We start from the raw sequence: 20,718 nt of genomic DNA, 5'->3' as shown, positions 1-20,718 counted from the left end.
GTGGAAGTTGGGGCAGAACTGCAATGCTCCCTGTGGTTGAAGAACATGACCAACTTATTGTCACCCACTTTCTGTCCTGTTGTCCCTCCTCCATCCAACGCCCCCAGATCATTGTCAATAACACAGCAATCCTAATGCAAATCCTCATTATCCTAGAGTTGCATGAGGATGCCCAGCAGGTATCTGCAGATTGCCAGTCTTATTTAAATAAGGTGCAGCACCCCAATATTGGGTGAGCCTCAGGCTCACCTATTCTGACACAGGTAAGTTTCTAGACCCTAGTGTCTTGCTTCAGTAAAAGATAAATATTTGTTCAGACAAATTTAATCATGTTTATTTAAGTTGACACACATATAAAGTTCAAGATTATCCAACTCAAAATTCTGGCCTATGCAAGGGTCAAGTCATAAGAAATAGGAGCAAGAGTAGGCCATTCAGCCCCTTAAGCCTCCTCCGCTATTCAATAGGATAATGCATGATCTGACTGTTGCCTTAACTCTGCTTTCCTGCCTGCCTCCCATAACCCATGGCTACGTTGTCGATTAAAAATCTATCTAACTCAGCCTTGAATATATTCAATGACCCAGCCTCCATTCCTGTTTTCCAATTCCAAAGTCCAACAACCATCTGAAGGAAAAAAAATCATCTTCATCTTAAATGGAAAACCAGGCCCCTTATTTTTAAACTGTGCCCCTTAGTTCTAGACTCCCCCACAAGGGGGGATACATCCTCCTGATATCATGTCCCTTTATAATCTTATTTGTTTCAATAAGTTCATCTCTCATTCTTTCAAACTCCAACGAGTATAGGCCTAAACTGCGCAACCTTTCCTTATAAGATACCCCCTTCACCCCAGGATCAGCTGAGTGAGCCTCCCTCTGAATGGCTTCCAAAGCAATTATATCCCTCAAGGATACCAAAATTGTACACAATACTCCAGGTGCACTCTCATTAAGGCCCTGTACAGCTATAGCAATACTTCCCTACTTCTATACTCCATTCCCCTTGCAATACATGGCAACATTCCATTTGCCTTCCTAATTGCTTGCTATACGTGCATGCTAGCTTTTTGTGATTCATGTACCAGAACTGGTACTGACACCTGTACCACAGATTTTGGCAGTCTCTCTCCATTGAAATAATATTCTCCTTTTCTATTCTTCCTGCCAAAGTGCACATTATACTTCATCTGCCAAATTTTTGCCCACTCACCTATCTGTATCCCTTTGTAGATTCTGTATCCTCTTCACAACTTGCTTTCTTACCCATCTTTTGGGTCATCAACAAATTTAGCTACCATACACTCTATCTTCATTCAAGTCATTAATAGTTGTAATTAGTTGAAGCTCCAAGCACTGATCCCTATGGCACTCCATTAGTTAGTTTGTCAACTGTAACTAGCTCCCATCTGAGGGGAAAAAAATCTTCCATCTTAAATGGGAGTCCAGACCCCTTATTTTTAAACTGAGCCCCTTAGTTTTAGACTCACCCACAGTTTTCCCCCCTCTGTTTTTTTTTAAATTCTTTCACAGGATGTGGGTGTCACTGGCTAGGTCAACATTTTCTATCCATCCCTAATTGCCCTCAAGGTGGTGGTAGTGGTGAGCTGCCTTCTTGAACTGCTACAATCCATCTGGTGTAGGTTCACCAACAGTGCTTTTAGGAAGGGAGTTCCAGGATTTTGACCCAGCGACAGTAAAGGAATGGTGATATAGTTTCAAGTCAGGATGCTGCGTGGCTTGGAAGGGTACTTGTAGGTTGTGGTGTTCCCATTCATTTGCCGGCCTTGTCCTTCTAGGTGGTAGAGGTCGCAGGTTTGGAAGGTGCTGTCGAAGGAGGCTTGGCGGAGTGCATCTTGTATATGGTACACACACTGCTGCCACTGTTTGTCAGTGGTGGAGAGTGTGAATGTTTAAGGTGATGAATAGAGTGCCAATCAAGCGAGCTGCTTTTGGTGTCGAGTTTCTTGTGTTGTTGGAGCTGCACCCTCATAAGCAACTGGAGAGTATTGCATCACAGTCCTGACTAGTGCCTTGTAAATAGTGGACATGTTTTGAGGAGTCAGGTGAGTTACTCACCACAGAATTCCTAGCCTCTGACTTGCTCTTGTAGCCACAGTAAGCAGCCCACATATTGCCTGATATCCCAAAGAGCAAATTTGCCCCTGGACACGTGATGGTGGAGCAGTCTTCAGTGAGGCCCTTACGTGCTCCAAAACCCAGAGGACATCAGCCGAGAGTAGCTCAGCAGTCAAAGCAGGGATTTGAGTAGCCTGCTTCTACCTCTATTGGAGCTGGTGCATACTGAAGGTCACCACCAGATCAGTCTAGGCACTTGAAGCACATCTTTCACGTGTCAATGACCTGTTGAATCACACACCTAATTGTGATACTGCATTAATTGTAGCAATAATATAAAGGCAAAATGCTGAGTTCTGAAGAAGAGTCATATTGGACTCGAAACGTTAATTGTAGCAATGCTGGATTTCAGGGGACATCGAAGGCTTGGACTGCCACAGGTTAAAGCAACATGGTAGCTCATGGGGAATCTAGCACACACTTGCATAAAAATTTTGTTGTGCTTGTGCAGCAGCAGCACTTTGATGGGAGTGGAAACTCTTGCAGTTGACAAATACTCCTTATTCAAGCTATGCTCTGTTTGCCACAGTCAGGTGCAGCTGATAACACCCTGCGCCTGTGCAAAGGCAAGAGTAGCAAGCCCGAACACCGCTCTGTCATTATCGCAAGCAAAGCTGACATAATCACTAGCCCTGCAAACAAGCCATCAGTCATCTGTCTTGTGCCGAATGGGAGATCCTGGTTATGTCTTGGAAGGATTGGGAGGCAAAAAAGTTGAGGGCGGTACTGACTTTGACAGGCACTGGTAACAGATGCCAAGCCAGGTCCAGCACAAAGAAGATAATCTTCTAAGATGATGCATGTATCTGCCACATGAACTGCAGCAGTTCAAGGCGGCATCTCACCACCACCTTCTCAAGGGGATTTAGGATGGACAATAATTGCTGACCTAGCCAGCAATGCCCACATCCTGCGCAAGAATAAGAAATCTGATATGGCATCCTTAGCAACCACTTTTCAGATATGCCAAGGAAACAGTCTCTGCCCATAGATCCTGTTACACTGATAGTGGCTCCATCAAGCTACCTTCCCTGCTGATTCTGTTCTGGTGTGCAGCTACAGTTTGTGACTAGCAGGCAGTTGGTGCTACATCTGGTCATGTTGCAACTCATTACAGGTCCAATCTAGGCAGCCAAAGCGGCATCCATCCCGATGTGATATAGCAATCCTCTGAAGTACAGAACATCAACTCTCAGCAAAAGAACTGTGAACAAATCCCTTCCTACCAGCAAGTAGGAAAGCTGCTGTGAGTGCTGAATATTTATCATAGAATCACAGAATTGTTGCAACACAAAGGCAGCCATTTTGGCCCATCGCCTGCATGCTACCTCTAAAGAGCAACTAAGCCAGTCCCACTTCCCTACCACTTCTCCATAGTCTTGTAAATATTTTCTCTTCAGATAATTATTCAATTCTCTTTTGAAAGCCCCCACAACACTTTCAGGCAGAACATTCTAAATCCTAACCACTCACTTTGTAAGTAACTTTTTTCTCATGTCACCTTTGGTTCTTTTGTCAATCACTCTAAATCAATGTCCTCAGGTTTTTAACCTGCCAATGGGGAGTTTCCTGCTATATACGCTATCTAGACCCCTCATAACTTTGAACACCTCTATCAGATCTTTTCTCAACCTTCTATGCTCCAAGAAGAACAGCCCCAGCTTCTCCAATCTTCCCAAATAACTGAAGTTCCTTACCCCTGGAAACATTCTCCTAAATCTAAAAGGTGAATGCCTTCACGTCCTTCTGAAAGTATGGTGCCCAGAATTGGCCACAATACTCCAGTTAAGGCTGAACCAGCATTTTATAAACGTTCACCGTAACTTCCTTGTTTTTGTATTCTACGCCTATATAAAGCCCAGGGTCCCAATGATTTATTAACTGGCCAAGGGACTCGTATGCTTTATTAACTGCTTTCTCAACCTGCCCTGCCACCTTCAATGATTTGTGCACATCTTTTCTCCTGCAGTTATTTTGGAATTGTATCCTTTATTTTATATTGGCTCTAATTTTTCCTACTGAATCATATCTTTGTATTAAATTTCCTTTGTCACATCTGTCCATTCCACCAGTTTATGTTCTGTTAAAGACTATCACTATTCTCCTCATAGTTTTCAAAACTTCCAAGTTTTGTGTTATTCACAAATTTTGAAATTGTGCCTTGTACATCCAAATCCAGGTCTTTAATGCTGATCAAGAAAAACAGTGGACCTTATACCAATCACTGGGAAACCCCACTATATACCTTCCTCCAGTCTGAAAAACATTCACGCTACTCTTCATTTCCTGTCACTCAGCTAACTTTGTATCCATGCAGCACTGTGCCTTTTATTCCCTGGGCTTTAACTTTCTGACAGGTCTCTTACATAGTATTTATTCAAACACCTTTTGAAAGTCCATTACTGTTTTGCCTGTCAATCTTTGATTCCAATTTACTGGGGCAAGATCCGTTCCCACCCCAATGAAATTGGCTTTCCCCCAATTAATTATTTTTATTTTGGGAAGCTCCTTGTCCTGTTCCATAGTTAACAAAAACCTTAAGATAATACGATCACTGTCCCCATGTTCTCCTACTGACATTTGATCCACTTGACCACCTCATTTTCCAGAACCAGATCTAGTAGTGCCTCCTTCCTCACTGGGCTGGAAACATACCAATCAATAAAATTCCTCTGAACACCCTTTAAAAACGCTTCATCCTCTTTGCCCTTCCATTACTATCCAAGCCAATATGAGGATAATTCAAGTCTGCCATTATAAACACTCTATTTTTGCAATTTTCTTGCAAATTTGTTGCTGTATATCTTTCCCACTAGTTGATGGCCTATAGAATACACGCAACATGTAACGGTACCTCTATTATTTCTGAGTTCTAACCAAATTAATTCGGTCCTTGATCCTCTAGGACATCCTACCACTCTAGCAATAATCACGAAATCACGAAGTAATTGGTGAAATGCTTCACAAAATCTTAGCCCCCACACTGTAAACTGACACCTGCCCTGATGTGGGAAGTTCATGTGAAGAATTCGCTTTAAATGGTTGGGGGCTACAGTCCCTATCAATTAGTTTATGGACAAAATCCAAAATACCTTTGATGATGTGGGAACATCCCCCGGCCTTGGAAGGGACTACGATTAGTTCAATTTTTTCTGAGCACTTGAATGCCCTGCATGCAGGGAGAAGGGCACTTATCAAGGCTGAGGTTTCAGAGAAAATTTGGCGAGCCTTACAGCACCACATAAGGCCATCGGAAATAAATTTTAATCCAGGGGACATGGTATATTAAAAAAGAGAAGGGCAGAAAGAGTGTAAAGGCCCTCGAAAGGATACAGGCAGTGGCAGATGGAAAAACAGTAATTTTACAACATAGTAATAAAACTGTTAGGGTACATTCCTCGAGGCTAATTGTTACTGATTATACATTTACAGAATCTGAACAGGTAATATAAAGTGAAGAGGCACCACGCACTTCACATACACATATGCTGGACAATTACAAGGAGCAGATTATGGTAGTTGACTGAATATGAACAGAGTGATGCTGAAGTACAGGATAAGGCTATTTATCCCAAAGGACATCTACCAAAAGTTGGCACTAGAGTAACATATATGCCAGTAGGGACCAGTGAATAGAGGCAATGCCACCATTACAGGGAGAGCAGGAAATGCTACTGCCAAATACAAACACTGGCTGAATATGCAAGATGAGGGACAGAAGGCAAGATGCATGAATTGGCAAAATGAGGTAAAGATGTGAAAGGCCAGAAAACGCAGTGCGAGTTCTGCAAGTGGATCGGGAAGTAATTATGGCCCTAGGAAACAATTACAGATTTGTATAAGGGACTCTGATCCTAGGAGGGAGAGATCATGTAGCAGTGGTCCAGAAAGAGAGACAAGGGAGGGTAGAGGTCATAGTTTGACAAGGACAAGGACAAGGACCATTTTACAGGCTAGAAATGCCACTAGAAATAGAGGCCCCTATGATCAAGAAGTTTTAGTGGCTACTAACAAATTAGAAGATAAGTTGATAAAGGATGCCAAACAAGAGTTGGCAAGTTGCAAAAAATTTGGTGCATACACTGAAATATCAGATAGGAGACAGCCAGCCTTATCACACAGGCAGATATGCACAGAAAAAGTACTTCCTGAGGGCATGTGTAAGGCTAAAGCCAGCCTAGTAGTTCAAGGGTTTGAATAGAGACTCAGTGACCAATATGTCAGAGTGGACTCCCTCACTGTAGGAAAAGTGAGCCTGAAGATTTTCTTAGCTCTTTTAGCAATATATTCCTGGGGATGTAAATCGATTGATATAAAAGTTGCATTTATGCAGGGTGATAAATTTCAAAGGGAAGTGTTTTTGAAACCACCTAAAGAAGCTGGCAATATAGAAGGGAAACTGTGGACATTAAACAAAGCTGTTTATGGGCTGAATGATGCATCAATAGTGTGGTATTTCTCAGTTAGCACCATCCTGTCGAAAACAAGTTGGATTCAACTAGAAGAAAACCCAATAGTGTTCTACTGATATCACAAGGCAAAACAAGCAGGTATCTTTATGATACACGCTGATGATTTTCTTTAGTGATGCTTTATATGCCAATCTTCTGGATGGATATTCTAGTACAGCAGGGATTATCAGATTCTAGGTGGGAAACAATAACAAATGTTGTCCACTGGCCTGGGAAGCAAAGAAAATAAAAAAGGGTAGTTCAAAGCACCTTAGCTGCAGAAACACTGGCTCAAGAAGAAGCGATAGGTATGGGATTTTACATATCAAACAGTTTGAGGGAAATCCTATACAAGGAGCATTCGGAGAAAAGTTGAATGTTATGTGGATAACCATTCTCTATGGGATAACGTACATTCAACAGAGAGTTTAATTGAGAAGAGGTTAAGGATTGACTTTGCTAGCATATAAAAAAATGCTAGAGAGAAAAGAGATCTCCAAGATAAGATGGGTCGACGCAAGTCCCAAATTATTGGACTGTTTTACAAAAAGCAAGGCTTGCTTGAAGAAATTGTTAGAGATCCTAGAAGAGAGACGTCTTCTTGTATTACAATAGGTTATGTGAAATGGGGGAAAACATTTTTTCTTTGATTTGTTTTGAAATTAGTGTGTGTTGTAAAGTGTGTTTTTAAAAAGAAAGGAGAATCTGTTAACAGTATCTTAATTGCATTGTTTTTGCTGCTAGAACACACAGGTGAAGTGCATTGTTTAACTAAGCATTTTGATCACATAAATAGGGGACAGCTGGGATACTGGGAAAATGAGGTTATGCACTTTGGCAGGAAGAATAGATTTGCTGAGTATCATTAAAATGGAAAAAGACTGTGGAAAGCTGCAGCACAGAGGGATTTGGAGTCCTCGTGTATGCTAGCTTTTGTGATTCATACAAGTTCAGCAGGTAATAGGGGAGGCAAATGGAATGTTGGCCTTTATTTCAAAGGGAATGGAATATAAAAACAGGGAAGTCTTGCTAAAACTATACAAGGTGCTAGTTAGATCACACCCAGAATACTGTGATAAGTTTTGGTCCCCTTATCTAAGGAAAGATATACTGGCATTGGAGGCAGTCCAGAGTAGGTTCACTAGGTTGATCCCTATATGAAGGGATTTTCTTATGAGGAGAGGTTGAGTAGGTTGGGCCTGTACTTATTGGAGTTTAGAAGAATGAGAGGCAACCTTATTGAACATATAAGATTCTTAGGGGGCTTGACAGGGTAGATGCAAGGTTGTTTCTCCTAGTGGGAGAGTATAGGACCAGAGGCCATAATCTCAGAGTAAGGGGTCGTCCATTTAAGACAGAGATGAGGAGGAATTTCTTTTCTTGGAGGACGGTGAATCTGTGGAATTCTTTACTGCAGAGAGCTGTAGAGGCTGGGTCGTTAAGTATATTCAAGGCTTAGACTGACAGATTTAAACCAGTAAGTGAATCAAGCATTATGGGGAAAAGGCAGGAAAGCAGAACTGGGGATGATCAGATCAGCCATGATCTCATTGAATAGTGGAGCAGACTCAATAGGCCAAATGGCCTACTTCTGCTCCTACACCTTATGGTCACTGTGGGGAGAGAAGAGGTATGAGACTGAACAAAGTCAATAAATGCTCTTAGTAAAGAAAAGCTCTGTGTCTTGGTTTTGACTTCACTAACCGGCTTGTATTCAATTAACAAATGTCATATTCCCATGTGGCTATCTGTACCTGAAGCCCCCACCTTATTTAACACTCCATGGCCTCAATTTTACCTTCAGTGTGCGGGCGCGTGCCCAAAACGCCGAATGTAATATGACGCACGATGACATCGGGCGTGCATCGCATGATATTTCGTTTGGCGGGCGCACGCTGGAGTTGGCTGCACGTCCGACGATAGTTGAAGGATCTATTAAGGCCATTAAGGACCTAATTAACTTGAAATTTACGTTGCCTGTCCAACCTAACGGTTGGTGGGCAGGCGAAAAGACCAAGTGGTCTTCACATTTTTTAGGAAACCTCATCCACGAGCAGGATGAGGTTTCCCAAAGCTATTACAAATGAAATAAAAACTTTTGTTTTGAAATTAAAAACATGTCCCATCTCATGTGATACAGTAACATGAGGGGACATGTTTCATTGAATTTTTATTGTATTTATTAATTTTTTCAAAAAGCACTTCAATCTGGAGCTGCCTTGGAGATTGAAGCACTCTTTCGCATGCATGCACGATCTGCACGCCAGGCCCGCTCTCCCTCCTCCCACCGCCTGCACAGGAAGCTCTCAACGCTACCACTCGCGATCCACGCAGGGAGGGTCTTAATTGGCCCGCCCACGTGAAATCGCAGTGCAGAGCCGATGGTGGTCGGCTCCCCGCCCGACGCGGGAAAAATTCAGGCCCACGTGTTCACAGAAATACACAGTAAACCTCATTTGGAACCTGCTGCATGTCCTCTTAATCTGACCCCACCCGATACATTACTATTTCTAGGTTTAGCACCATCTTGTCTCGATTCTTTGTGCACCTTGTTTTTCCTCTCCAAACCTATCTCCTGGTTCCCAACCCCCTCCCAAGTTAGTTTAAACACTCCCCAATATTATCAAACCAGCCCACAAAGACCTTGATCCCAGCTCTGTTCAGGTGCAACCAGTCCGGCTTGTACAGGTCCTACCTTCCACAGAACTGCTCCCAGAAATCGAAAGCCCTTCCCTCCTGAACATCTAGCAACCCCGCATTTATCTGCTCTCTCCTCCTATTTCTATATTCAGCAGCCTGTGGCATCAGGAGTAATCCAGAGATTACTACCTTTAAAATAAAGGCAACAAAGCTGGCAATACTCACACATGCTGCCTGATCTGCTGGAGAGAAACAGAGTTAACATTTCAGGTCGAGATATACTTTAAAACAGGGCTGAAGATAGATAGAAATGTAATAGGTTTTGAGCCAGTGGAAGGGAAGAGGGTGCAAGAAGAGCAGAATGAAAATTCTGATGTGTGGAGGGCAGGAGAGATTAAATGACAAGATTACATGGTGCAAATTACAGAGGGTGGTAGTGGGTATAGCAAAGAAAACAAAAGGTGTGCCCAGATGAGGCATGAATGGCAACATAGTCATCTGAATGCAACAAGAAAGGATAAAAGAAGAAACAAGACAAGAACAAATCAGCAAAAAAAAACAGAACAAGATGGAGGCAGAGGTTATGATCTAAAATTGTTGAAATCAATGTTGATTCCAGTAGGCTGTAGAGTGCACAGATGAAAGATGAGGCACTGTTCCTCGAGCTTCTGTTCAGCTTCATTGGAGCACTGTAGCAGGCCAAGGGCAGGAAGATCAGAGAGTTTGAACAAGGTGGAGATGAAACTGCAGAGCTCTGAGACTCAGAAGGATCTGGGTGTCCTAATGCATGAATCACAAAAGACTAATATGCAGGTACAGCAAGTAATTATGAAAGCTCATAAAATATTATCGTTTATTGTGAGGGAAATTGATTACAAAAGTAGGGAAGTTATCCTTCAGCTGTAAAGGGCACTGGTGAGACCACATCTGGAGTAGTGTGTACAGTACAGGTCTCCTTATTTAAGGAAAGGTGTAAGTGTGTTAGACGCAATTCACAGAAAGTTTACTAGACTAATACCAGGAATGGGTGGGTTGTCTTATGAGGAAAGGTTGGATAGGTTAGACTTGTATCCACTGGAGTTTAGAAGAATAAGAGGTGGCTTGATTGAAACCATGAAGACCCTAAGGGTTCTTGACAGGGTGGATGTGGAGAGGATGTTTCCACTTGTGGGAGAATCTAGAGCTAGGGGTCACTGTTTAAAAATAAGGGATCGCTCATTTAAGACATAGACAAGGAGAAATTGTTTCTCTCAGGGGTCGAGTGTCTTTGGAACTCTCTGCTTCCACCGCCTTTTGAAGAACAGTCTTTGAAAATTTTTAAGCCAGAGCTAGATAGATTCTTGATTAACAAGAGGGCAAAAGGTTATCGGGGGTGGGCAGCAATGTGGGGCTGAGGTTAAAATCAGATCAGCCATGATCTTATTGAATGGCGGAACAGGTTAGAGGTGCCTACTCTGCTCCTGATTTGTATGTTCATATGAGAATTAAAATGTGAAGCGACAGGAAGCTTGGAGTCATGCTTGCAGACTGAGCAGAGGTGTTTCGCAAAGCAGCCACCTAGTCTTTGCTTAGGCTCCCTAACGTAGAGGGGATCATATCGCAAGCAATGAATGCAGTATACTAAATTGAAAGAAGTAAATCAGCGTTTCACTTGGAAGAAGTGTTTGGGGTTTTGGATGATGAGAAGGGAGGAGGTAAAAGGACAGGTGTTGCATCTCCTGCATTTGCATGGAAAGGTACTGTAGGAAAAGGGAGGGGATGTTGGAGGTGACTTAGGAGTGGACCAGGATGTTGCAGAGGGAACGGTCCCCTCGCAGTGCTGTAAGGGGAGGTCGGGAAAGATGTATTTGGTGGTGGCATCACGTTGGAGGTGGCAGAAATGGCAGAGGATGATCCCTTGAATATGGAGGCTGCTGGGGTGGAAAGGGAAGACAACGGGAACTCTATCATAACTCTCGATGGGAGGGGAAGGGGTGGCAGAAATGCGTGAAATAGATCAGGCATAGTGCAGGGCCCTGTCCACCACGTTGGCAAGTGGGGGAAAGATAGAAGACAGCGAATCCTGGATTGAGGAAAAAGGGCAATATATCAAAAGTGCAAGTGTGGAAAGTTACATCGTCTGAACAGATGTGACAGAGACAGAAATTGGGATAACGAAATATAGTCTTTAAAGGAAGCGAGTGAGAGAAAGTGCAGTCAAGGTAGCTGTGGGAGTCTGAGAGTTTGCAGTGATTAGTTGATAACCAATCTATCTCCACAAATGGAGACAGGGAAGTCAAGAAGGGAAAGGAAAAATCAGAAACACACCGGGTGAAGGTGAGAGAAGGGTGGAAATTGGAAACAAAGTCAATGAAATTTTCCAATTAATGGCGAGAGCAGGAAGTGAAACAGATACAGTTATCAATGTCCTGGTAAAAGGGATGAGTGAGCTGGGCTGAATAGGAATGGAATAAGGAATGTTCCAAATATCTCACAAAAAAGCTGGCATAGCTAGGACCCATGCAGTCACCTATAGCAACACCTTTTCTTTGGAGCAACTGAACGTAATTGAATCAGATGTTGTCTAACGTGAGAACAAGTTCACAGCCAGGTGGGAAGTGGAAGAGGACTGTGGTGATACTTTTTGGAGGAAGGACATATTGTTCACATGAATAATTATACCTTGAACAAAATATTTCCAGCAAATATCAGGCACAATGTGCATACAACCGTATAGTTCACAAACAGATTAACAAGCTATCTGGTACTAGGTACAAATATTTGATGAAAAAAATGTAACTATATTGTGCAACAGTAACTCTTAAATTTTGTGTCATTTTAATCTTTTTAGCACATTAGTGTAAAATTTGGAAAGCTGAACTGTAGACAAAAGGAATTGGAAAGCAAATGTATTAATGAAATAACATAAAAGCAAAAAACTGCAGATGCTGTAAATCCAAAACAAAAATAAAAATACCTGGAAAAACTCAGCTGGTCTGGCAGCATCTGCAGAGAGGAACACAGTTAACGTTTCGAGTCCGTATGACTCTTCAACAGAACTGTTGAAAAGTCATACGGACTCGAAACGTTAACTGTGTTGCTCTCCGCAGATGCTGCCAGACTAGCTGAGTTTTTCCAGGTATTTTTATTTTTGTGATGAAATAAAATGTTAGTTACAGATAAATTAATGGCTTTTTGTAGAAAATAGAAGCTGCAGAGGAACAGGGGGTTTTTCACCTTTGTGCTTTAGTTCAGTCACTCAGTTGGTTGCAGTCAGTTTGAATTTTGTGGGGATGAGAGGTTGTAAAGTTCTGGATTAATTAATTGCTATTTTGAATATTGGAGGGGTAGAATTTGATAGTCCAAATTTAACCTATATGTTAGATTTGAAAATAGATTGGATGAAAGATCTCTCCCATTCATCTCTCTCTCTCTCTCTCACACATTGTGTTTATCAACTATAAAGGCGCAACTTAAATGTATTTTGTCATTTTGAAGTCAAATATTGGTGACTGTTCATAGCACAAGTTTTTTTTATTTATTCACAGGATGTAGGGATTGCTGTCATGGACAGCATTTATTACCCAGCTCTTACTGCCTTTGAGAAAGTGGTGGTGAGCCATCTACTTGAACCGCTGCAATACATGCACTCCCACAGTGCTGTTAGGTAGGAATTCCAGGATATTTGAAGTAGCGATGAAGGAGTGGCAAATGGGATTAGAATAGTTAGGTGCTTGTTTGACTGGCGCAGACTCGATGGGCCGAAGGGCCTTTTTCTGTGCTGTAGACCCCTATGACTCTAATGTATTACCATGTCAGGATGATGTGTAACTTGAAGGGGAGCTTGAAGGCGGTGATGGTCCTATGTACCTGCTGCCTTTGTTCTTCTAGAAGTCACTGTGTGTCATAGGCACATGAAAAGTCAACAAGGTGGTTCCTGCCTTCAGGCCTTTTTGGAAACTGGCTGCAGTAAATGAGACTAATATCAGGACCTGCTCAGAGCAGGTGCAGACCATTCGAGTCACCAAGGCCATATTCCCGGGTACCAGCTCATTGCAAACATGGATGAAAAGACATATGGCTTAGCCACCTACATCAAGAAAAGCCTTGCCAAAGATGCAGAAGACCCAAAATCAGGTGACCCTTATTCCACCTCCATCAAATTAGGGAAGCTGATCATCACAAATGTCTGCAAGCCACCAAATGACCTGTGGCCATAATACAGCCTACAGCACACCCAACCGTCTACATCAGCAAATTCAACAGCCAATATCACATTTGGTGTACCTCAACAACAACACTGCAGGAGAACAACTGTCTGACTGGGTCTTCGTGCATGGATGAAACTTGTGAAGCAGCCTGGCACATTTCATTCTGCCAGAAGGACTACTCACCTGGTCTTTACTTCACAATCCGCGACAGCAACAGCTAACTGTTGATGTGCTCCTAAGTGTTACCCATCTTTCCCCACTCCCAATATTAAGTAACCCTCACTCGCATCGGCCTCAGACTACCACCCATAAACTCAAAACCAAAACCACACTGGAATTAGGGCAGATACTTTGAAATCACCATTAACCAGATCCCATCCGTCCCCAAGAATCACAACCACTTTACTCAACTTCCCAAACTGGCAGCCTCTAAATTTGTTCCCTAGGACTTAAGGAAGACTTTCATCCCCAGCAGGAACCTGGAATGTTTATGGTTCCTGGAAGAATACAGGGAAAATTAAAGGAGTTTTTAGGGTACAGAGAGAGAAACTATTTCCTCTCGTGGAGGAAGTCCAGAATAAGGGGGCATAACCTTAAAGTTAGATGAGGCAGTTCAGGGGTGATGTCAGGGAAGCATCATTCACACAAAGGGTAAAGCAAATCTGGAACTCTCCCTCAAAAAGATGTTGAGGCTAGGGGTCAACAGATAATACTCTTGCTCTATTGTGAAATTAAGGATTAAAGAGCTAAGCTGGATAAATGGAGTTCAATCAGTAATGGTCTAACAGAACCAGAACAGACTTGAATGGCATACTCCTGTTCCTACCACAACAGCTCACTTGTTTCATTCATACATTAAGAGCGAGAATACACGTATTTTAGCAGATGACCCTGGAGTGTTGACATTGAGACTGAGCACACAAGCAATAAAAAATTTTCAACTTCATAGCACTGACATCCCATTACCTTGACCATAAAGGACAGTCAAAACGGTAAAATTTAAATGCAGTGCAGGATGGAATTTTCACAGCAAAGTATTATATAAAAATTTGTGTCCACTAGTTGTCTCAGGAAGCACTGACCTTTCACTGTGGGAAGAATTTTCCCGTCGGCAAGCAGGGGCAGGGCCCATTCGCCGACGCATAAAATGACACGCAGTGACGTTGGGTGGGTGTCCCGACGTCACCTCGTGTCATTTAGATTGTCAGTTCGACGAGCGCGCAGCTGTGTCGGCTATTAAGGCCATTAACAAAGTAATTAAAGTTTTTAAGAATGCTGCCCGTCCAACCTTAAGGTTGGTGGGCAGGCGAAGAGCCCAGGCGGCCTTTGCATTTTTTATGAAACCTCATCCACGGGCGGGATGAGGTTTCATTAAGGGTTTATTAATTAAATAAAAAATTTTGAAAAAATTAATGTGCATGTCCCAGCTCATGTGACAGTTTCACACGAGGGCACATGTCCTTAAAAATTTTTTTTCACCTTTATTAAATTTTCCAGAACTTAAATTAAATCTCCGAGGTACGGATTTCTGCGTTCTTTCGCACACATGCTCGAAAGAGCTCAGGCCCCGACTCTGGGAATCCCCCCCGCCCGTACAGGGAGCGCATAGCGCTTCCGGGTGCATGTCACGCTGGGTGGACCAATGAAGGCCCACCCAAGTAAAATGGCGGAGCGCACCTGATTTGGGGCGCCGATCGGGTTCGCGCTCACTCCTGCCCACCCCCACACAACGCCCCCCCGACAGGGGGAAATTTCAGCTCCGTTTTACAATATATTGCTTTTATATAGTGTCTTTAATGTAATAAAACATTCTGGCTGGGATTTTACGTGCCCGCCGGCGTGAGCAGACAATATGGTGCGATCGGTTTCACGACGGCGTGAAACCAGTTGGTGATCATCAGCCCAGCCCGCCAAGGGTGGGCCGCGTTCTCCGCCATCAGACGTCGGGAACCTCATTGTAATACATCAGCACATCATTGTTAGGCCAGCCCACCGGAATCTTGAAAACACGCCGACGTGTTTCACAACAGCACATAAGCCACTTGGCGGACTGCACTTCGCCTGAAACTTCAAGATTTGTTTGCCTACCTTGCTTCAGTCAACACTCACAGTCATCAGCACCAGGCTTCAAAGACAGCACCACATCATTCTTAGGGGAGCTCACGGCAGGTCTCTACCTACCATACGTAGGTGGCTTTTCAATGGTTGCAGGGCTAGGGCTTACTTGACGAAGGGGGAAAAGTGGCCTCAGGCAAGTGACGAGGCTGCAGGTTTAGGGCTGTACAGGGGAAGGAGGGTAACACAAGGTGTGTGTGGGGGGGCACATGTTAATCTGTGCAAGTGGCCTCAAAATGGTGATGCCTGAGGAGGTAGTCTCCAGAGAAGGTGAAGCCAGATGGACATGCGAGGGTGTGTGTGTGAAAATGGGTGATGTCCCTTGAGCTGGCAGTGAGTGAGATGCCAGTGAATGTGTGATAGGCTTTAGTGTGAGAGTTTAGAGTGTGCTGAGGTGGTTGCCATACCCTGGCTGCACGGATGAGATCATTCATCCTCTATCTTCATTGGATGATCACCTCATCAACACTGCCAATGCTGCACAGAAAAGTGCCATCGCCTACCAAGCCGTAGCGGTAAGGTTGCTGCCCCTTATGCAGCCAGAGCAGGGGTAGAGAACGTCACAGCTGGCCTCCACGGCATCCAAAGGGTGCCGGAGGGCTCCAGTCTTCTTGTCTTTCGGGGCCATGTCTTGTTTGCTGCAGTCCTGGGCTGGAAGCACTGAGCGTGGCTGTTCTTTAAATGTGGTGCCGGGCGTGATGAAGCAGTGAGGTGACGGTGTGGCAAAACGATGTGTTTCCCAGGAGTGCATAAATAACGTGGTGGGTTTGGGAGGATACAGCGTGAAATTCCAATTCCAACCTCTAAGACACTTCAAAAGAATGTTATAAAACAAAATTTGACATCGAGCCCACAAGGCAATATTAGGTAGCAGATGACCGAAAGCCAGGTCCAAGAGTTGGGTTTTAAGGAACATATTGAGAAAATAGAAAGAGAGGTAGAGAAGTAGAGGGATCTTTGGCGGGAGGGGAGTAGTGAGAAGAATTCCAGAGCTTAGGGCCTAGGCTGAAGGCATGGCCAACAATAGTGAAGTAATTAAAATCGAGGATGCTCAAGAGGTCAGAATTTGAGCAACACATATCTTGGAGGGGTTGGAGGAGATTTAGGGAGATATGAAGGAGAGATTGTGGTGAGATTTGAACACAAGGGTGAGAATTTTAAAATCAAGACTTTGCTTGGCTAGGTCAACAAGCACTGGGGTGAATGGAATTTGATGTGATAAGAACATGGGAAGCAGAATTTCAGATGACCTCAAGTTCATGGAATGTACATTGTTTGCACTCTAGGAATGCAGGTATTTGTTGATTTTCTAAATTACCTTTACATTTTAAGTATCCAGAGAGCAATGATGATATGTAATTAACTTTTTTTTTTACAGTAAATTGTATTTACTGACAAGACTTTACCGTTTTCCCCGAGGGTAGTGACGCACATATTCACCAACATCATGTGCAGCAACTGCCAACACTTGAGGGTCATCAGATACTTCCAAAAGCCTTGTCAGAATCCTTTGCAAGAGAAATAAAAATACAAAGTAATGAGGTTAGCATGTATTTTGTGTATTAATTTCAGTACATTGCAATCATTAAGAATTGATTTTGCTTAAATTCTTCTAAATTTAATGCATTAAAACAAATTAGGATTGATGTTGTTTTCAATAGAATCCTAATGTCAATATTTGGTAGCAAAAGATGATACATAATGTTAACTAAGGCAATCCAGCAAGGAAAAGAAACTGTTGGGTAGCGTCTTGAAAACATTCTCAGAACACTGGAGGATTATCATCTGCTTTACATTCTTCATGCTTATGTACTACTCAGGTATTCCTAGTCTGTTGTTCTCAATGAATAATGTAATAGACAAGCAAAATTAATTTGATTTACTGTCCTCTTATTGAAAATTGAATAATAGAATGCAAACTGATGACAAAAATCCACTTTAAATGACATTTTAAACACCTTTTGGATCTACCAATTTGAGTATGCAGAAGTGAAAAGGAAGGTAGGTAGTAACCAGGCTTCGATGCCAATGTATTTGAATGGAACAAAAATTAAAATGAAACTTACTTCAGAAGTTCATAGTTTTTTTCATTCAGCCTTGTAGCATTTTCACGCCAGAATTTTTCTGATTTGTGGACAGGGCTCCATTCCAGGCGTCCTGACTTCAGTTCTGAACTATATTCATCAAAAGAACTAGAAGTGGTTGATAGTGGAGGGAGAAACAAAAATCATTGCAGTAAGTACATCAAACAACAGGCTCAAAATTAATTTTTGAACAAAAATTTACATATACATATATGTATAGAATACATAGAATATATAGCACAGCAACAGGGCACTTGGCCCAACCAGCCCATCTCAACGTTTATGCTCAATTCAAGATTCCACCCATCCTTCCCCACCTAACTCTCAGGATCATCCTCTATTCCCTTCTCCCTCGTATGCTTATCTAGTTTCCTTTTAAAAGCAATATTATTCCACTCAATGGTGATGAGTTCTACATTCTCAACATTCTCCAGATAAAGAAGTTTCTTCTAGCCCTATTCCCACTAAATTACTCACCATGCAATTTCCTGTCCTGGTCCCCACATTTGCTGATATTGTTAAAAATTCTCTCTTTAGCTACCACCACCCCCGCACCCCCCACCCCTTCAACCATCATCATCACCCCTCTCAAAAAAAACCCGACAGTCCTTGCAAACTACCACCCCATCTCCAACCTCCCTTTCCTCTCCAAAGTCACTGAATGTGTCGTCATCTCCCAAATCCATGCCTATCTTTCCTGGAACTCAAGTTTGCCCATGCCATGGTACCAAAACAGCTTTCAAAGTTCCTGTAACAAAGGTAAACTATTCCTCCTCGTCCTTCTCAACCTGTCTCCAACCTTACTGCAGGGTTGAACATACCATCCTCTTCATTGCTGTGCAGCTGAATGGGATGGAGTCTTTCTTATCTAATTGCAGTTTCCCTGGCCGCTCCCACACCATTACCTCAGACGAGTCCAAGGATCTATCCTTGGGTCCCGCCTATTTATCCACATACTGCCCTTGGTGATGTTATTCAAAAACATCAGTTGTCACGTGTAAAGTGTACAGCTCTACTTCACCACCACCTTTCTAGATCTCTCCACTATCTCCAAGTATCGTGCAGCCTTTCATCACTTAAGATGATGGTTTGCAGTATGGTCGTTAAATCTGTTAAGCATTGCCTGGTGTGGCTCAGGAGTCCCACTCTGGCATGGTAGTCTCTGCCATGTTTGCTACAGAGGAAGACAGTGGGCTGAGGAGGTGCACATTTCGCTGGCCGTTGTTTTCTCTGAGCCCTCTTCTTTGCCATCTAAGCTTTTCGTTTCTGCTTCCTCTTCCAGTGCCCTTCCAAATGGTCAGCCGCCAGAGGTCACAGCCATTAGCGACTGTCTCGCAGTTGTCAGTGTTAATGTCCACCATCTTCATATCTCATGTGCAGGTATCTTCATAGTGGAGGTATGGGCGCCTAGGAAGTTGAGACCCAGTGGCCAGTTCACCGCACAGAAAGTTTTTGGGTATATGGCCATCAACCATCCAATGAATGTAGCAGAGCCAATGTAGATATTGTTCGCTTATCAATGAGTGCATGTTGGTGGAATTAGCATGCTCCAGGATCTGAGTTGTCGACCTTACCCTGCCAAGATATCCCAAGGACACTTCTGAGACAGTGAAGGTGGACAGTGCTAGTATACGTTGTTTGGAACTCATCACCGTAGCGAATGCAAGCTAGATAGGGATGGGCAATCAATGCTGGCCTATGAATGAATTTTAAAAAAAGATTCACAGTTTAGTGTTCCCTGTCAGGTCCCAGTTGCTCCACACTCTTATTCAACTTGGGATGTCACAGAGCAGAATTTGAGATGAGTGGGTTGATTTCAGCAACAACTGAGATTGCTGGTGATTGTGGCGCTTAGATATGTGAAATTATCAACAACCTCCAGCTTCATATTGCCAATACTGATAAATGGCGGTATGGCAATATCCTGGACTATGACATATATCTTCCTGATGCCGATAGTCAAACCAAAGTCTTTTGCAGGCATGGAAGTGCCAACATGGTTTTACTAAAGGAAAATCCTGTTTGACAAATTGAGTTTTTTGAGGATATAACTAGTAGGGTAGATAAAGAGCAAGCAATAGCTATAATATACCTGTATTTCTAAAAGGCATTTGATAAGTTGCCACACAAAAGGTTAACAGGGAAGTTAAGGGCTCATGGAGTGGGAGAAGTGGGTTCCAGCTTGTGGGGCACTGGCACCAGCATTGGGGAAAGTGGGATCTGTACCGTTGGGACCATGCTAGGGCTGGTGTCCTTGCGAACCAATTCACTAGGGAAGTAGAGAGGGTTTTAAACTGAATAGTGGGGACAAGGGATCAAATCTGGGAAGATGCGGTAAACCAAAGAGTACAGACAAGGCAAGAGAGACAGGTATTAATATGGGTTATGGTAGACAATGACAGGAAGGTACAGAGAGTACAAATCTAAGAGTAAATTAGCCGATAAGGCTAGATGCTACAAAAACAATAAAAGGACAAAACTAAAGGCTCTGTATCTAAATGCACGTAGTATTCAAAACAAAACAGATGAACTGATAGTGCAAATAGAAATAAATAAGTACGATCTGATAGCCATTACAGAGACATGGCTACAGGATGACATAGATTGGGACCTGAATAATGAAGGATATGTGACATTTAGAAAGGACAGGAAGTTAGGTAAAGGTGGAGTGGTGGCTCTTAATTAATAATGATATTGGCACATTAGAGATGGATGACCTAAGTTCAGGGAACCAGCATGTAGAAGCGGTTTGTGTTGAGATGAGGAATGATAAAGGCAAGAAGTGATTTTTGGGAGTGGTGTATAGGCTCCCTACTTGCAACTACACAGAAGACAGAGTGTAAAAGAAGAGATAATGGGAGCTTTCCAGAAAGGTACAGCAATAATCACAGGGGGACTTTAAGCTACATATAAGCTGGAAAAATCAGATGGGCAAAGGTGGCATAGATGAGTTCATGGAACGTTTTTGGTATAGTTTCTTAGAACAGCACGTTCTGGAGCCAACCAGAGAGCAGGCTATACCAGACCTGGTATTGAGCAATGAGATAGGATGAACTGATAACCTCCTAATGAAGGCACCCCTAGGTAGCGACAATCATAA

At 42.9% G+C, this 20,718-nt stretch overlaps 1 protein-coding gene across 4 annotated transcripts in view; it reads right to left on the bottom strand.

The window, feature by feature from the left end:
• The window catches only part of atp6v1h (ATPase H+ transporting V1 subunit H), a 156,942-nt gene that overhangs the window by 29,514 nt on the left and 106,710 nt on the right, over nucleotides 1–20,718 (bottom strand). For all 4 annotated transcript variants that reach the window (XM_078540520.1, XM_078540521.1, XM_078540522.1 and 1 more), the window contains 2 exons: nucleotides 17,601–17,726; nucleotides 16,941–17,042 (listed from right to left, as the gene is read on the bottom strand). In XM_078540520.1, coding sequence (XP_078396646.1) covers nucleotides 16,941–17,042; nucleotides 17,601–17,726 — 228 coding nt within the window. The remainder of the gene's footprint in view (nucleotides 1–16,940; nucleotides 17,043–17,600; nucleotides 17,727–20,718) is intronic.

The sequence above is a fragment of the Cetorhinus maximus genome, chromosome 4 (assembly GCF_964194155.1).
Source record: "Cetorhinus maximus chromosome 4, sCetMax3.hap1.1, whole genome shotgun sequence".
NCBI classification, from domain to species: Eukaryota; Metazoa; Chordata; class Chondrichthyes; order Lamniformes; family Cetorhinidae; genus Cetorhinus; species Cetorhinus maximus.
The sequence above is the reverse complement of the archived record's forward strand: the minus strand, read 5'-3'. Positions and strand labels throughout refer to the sequence as shown.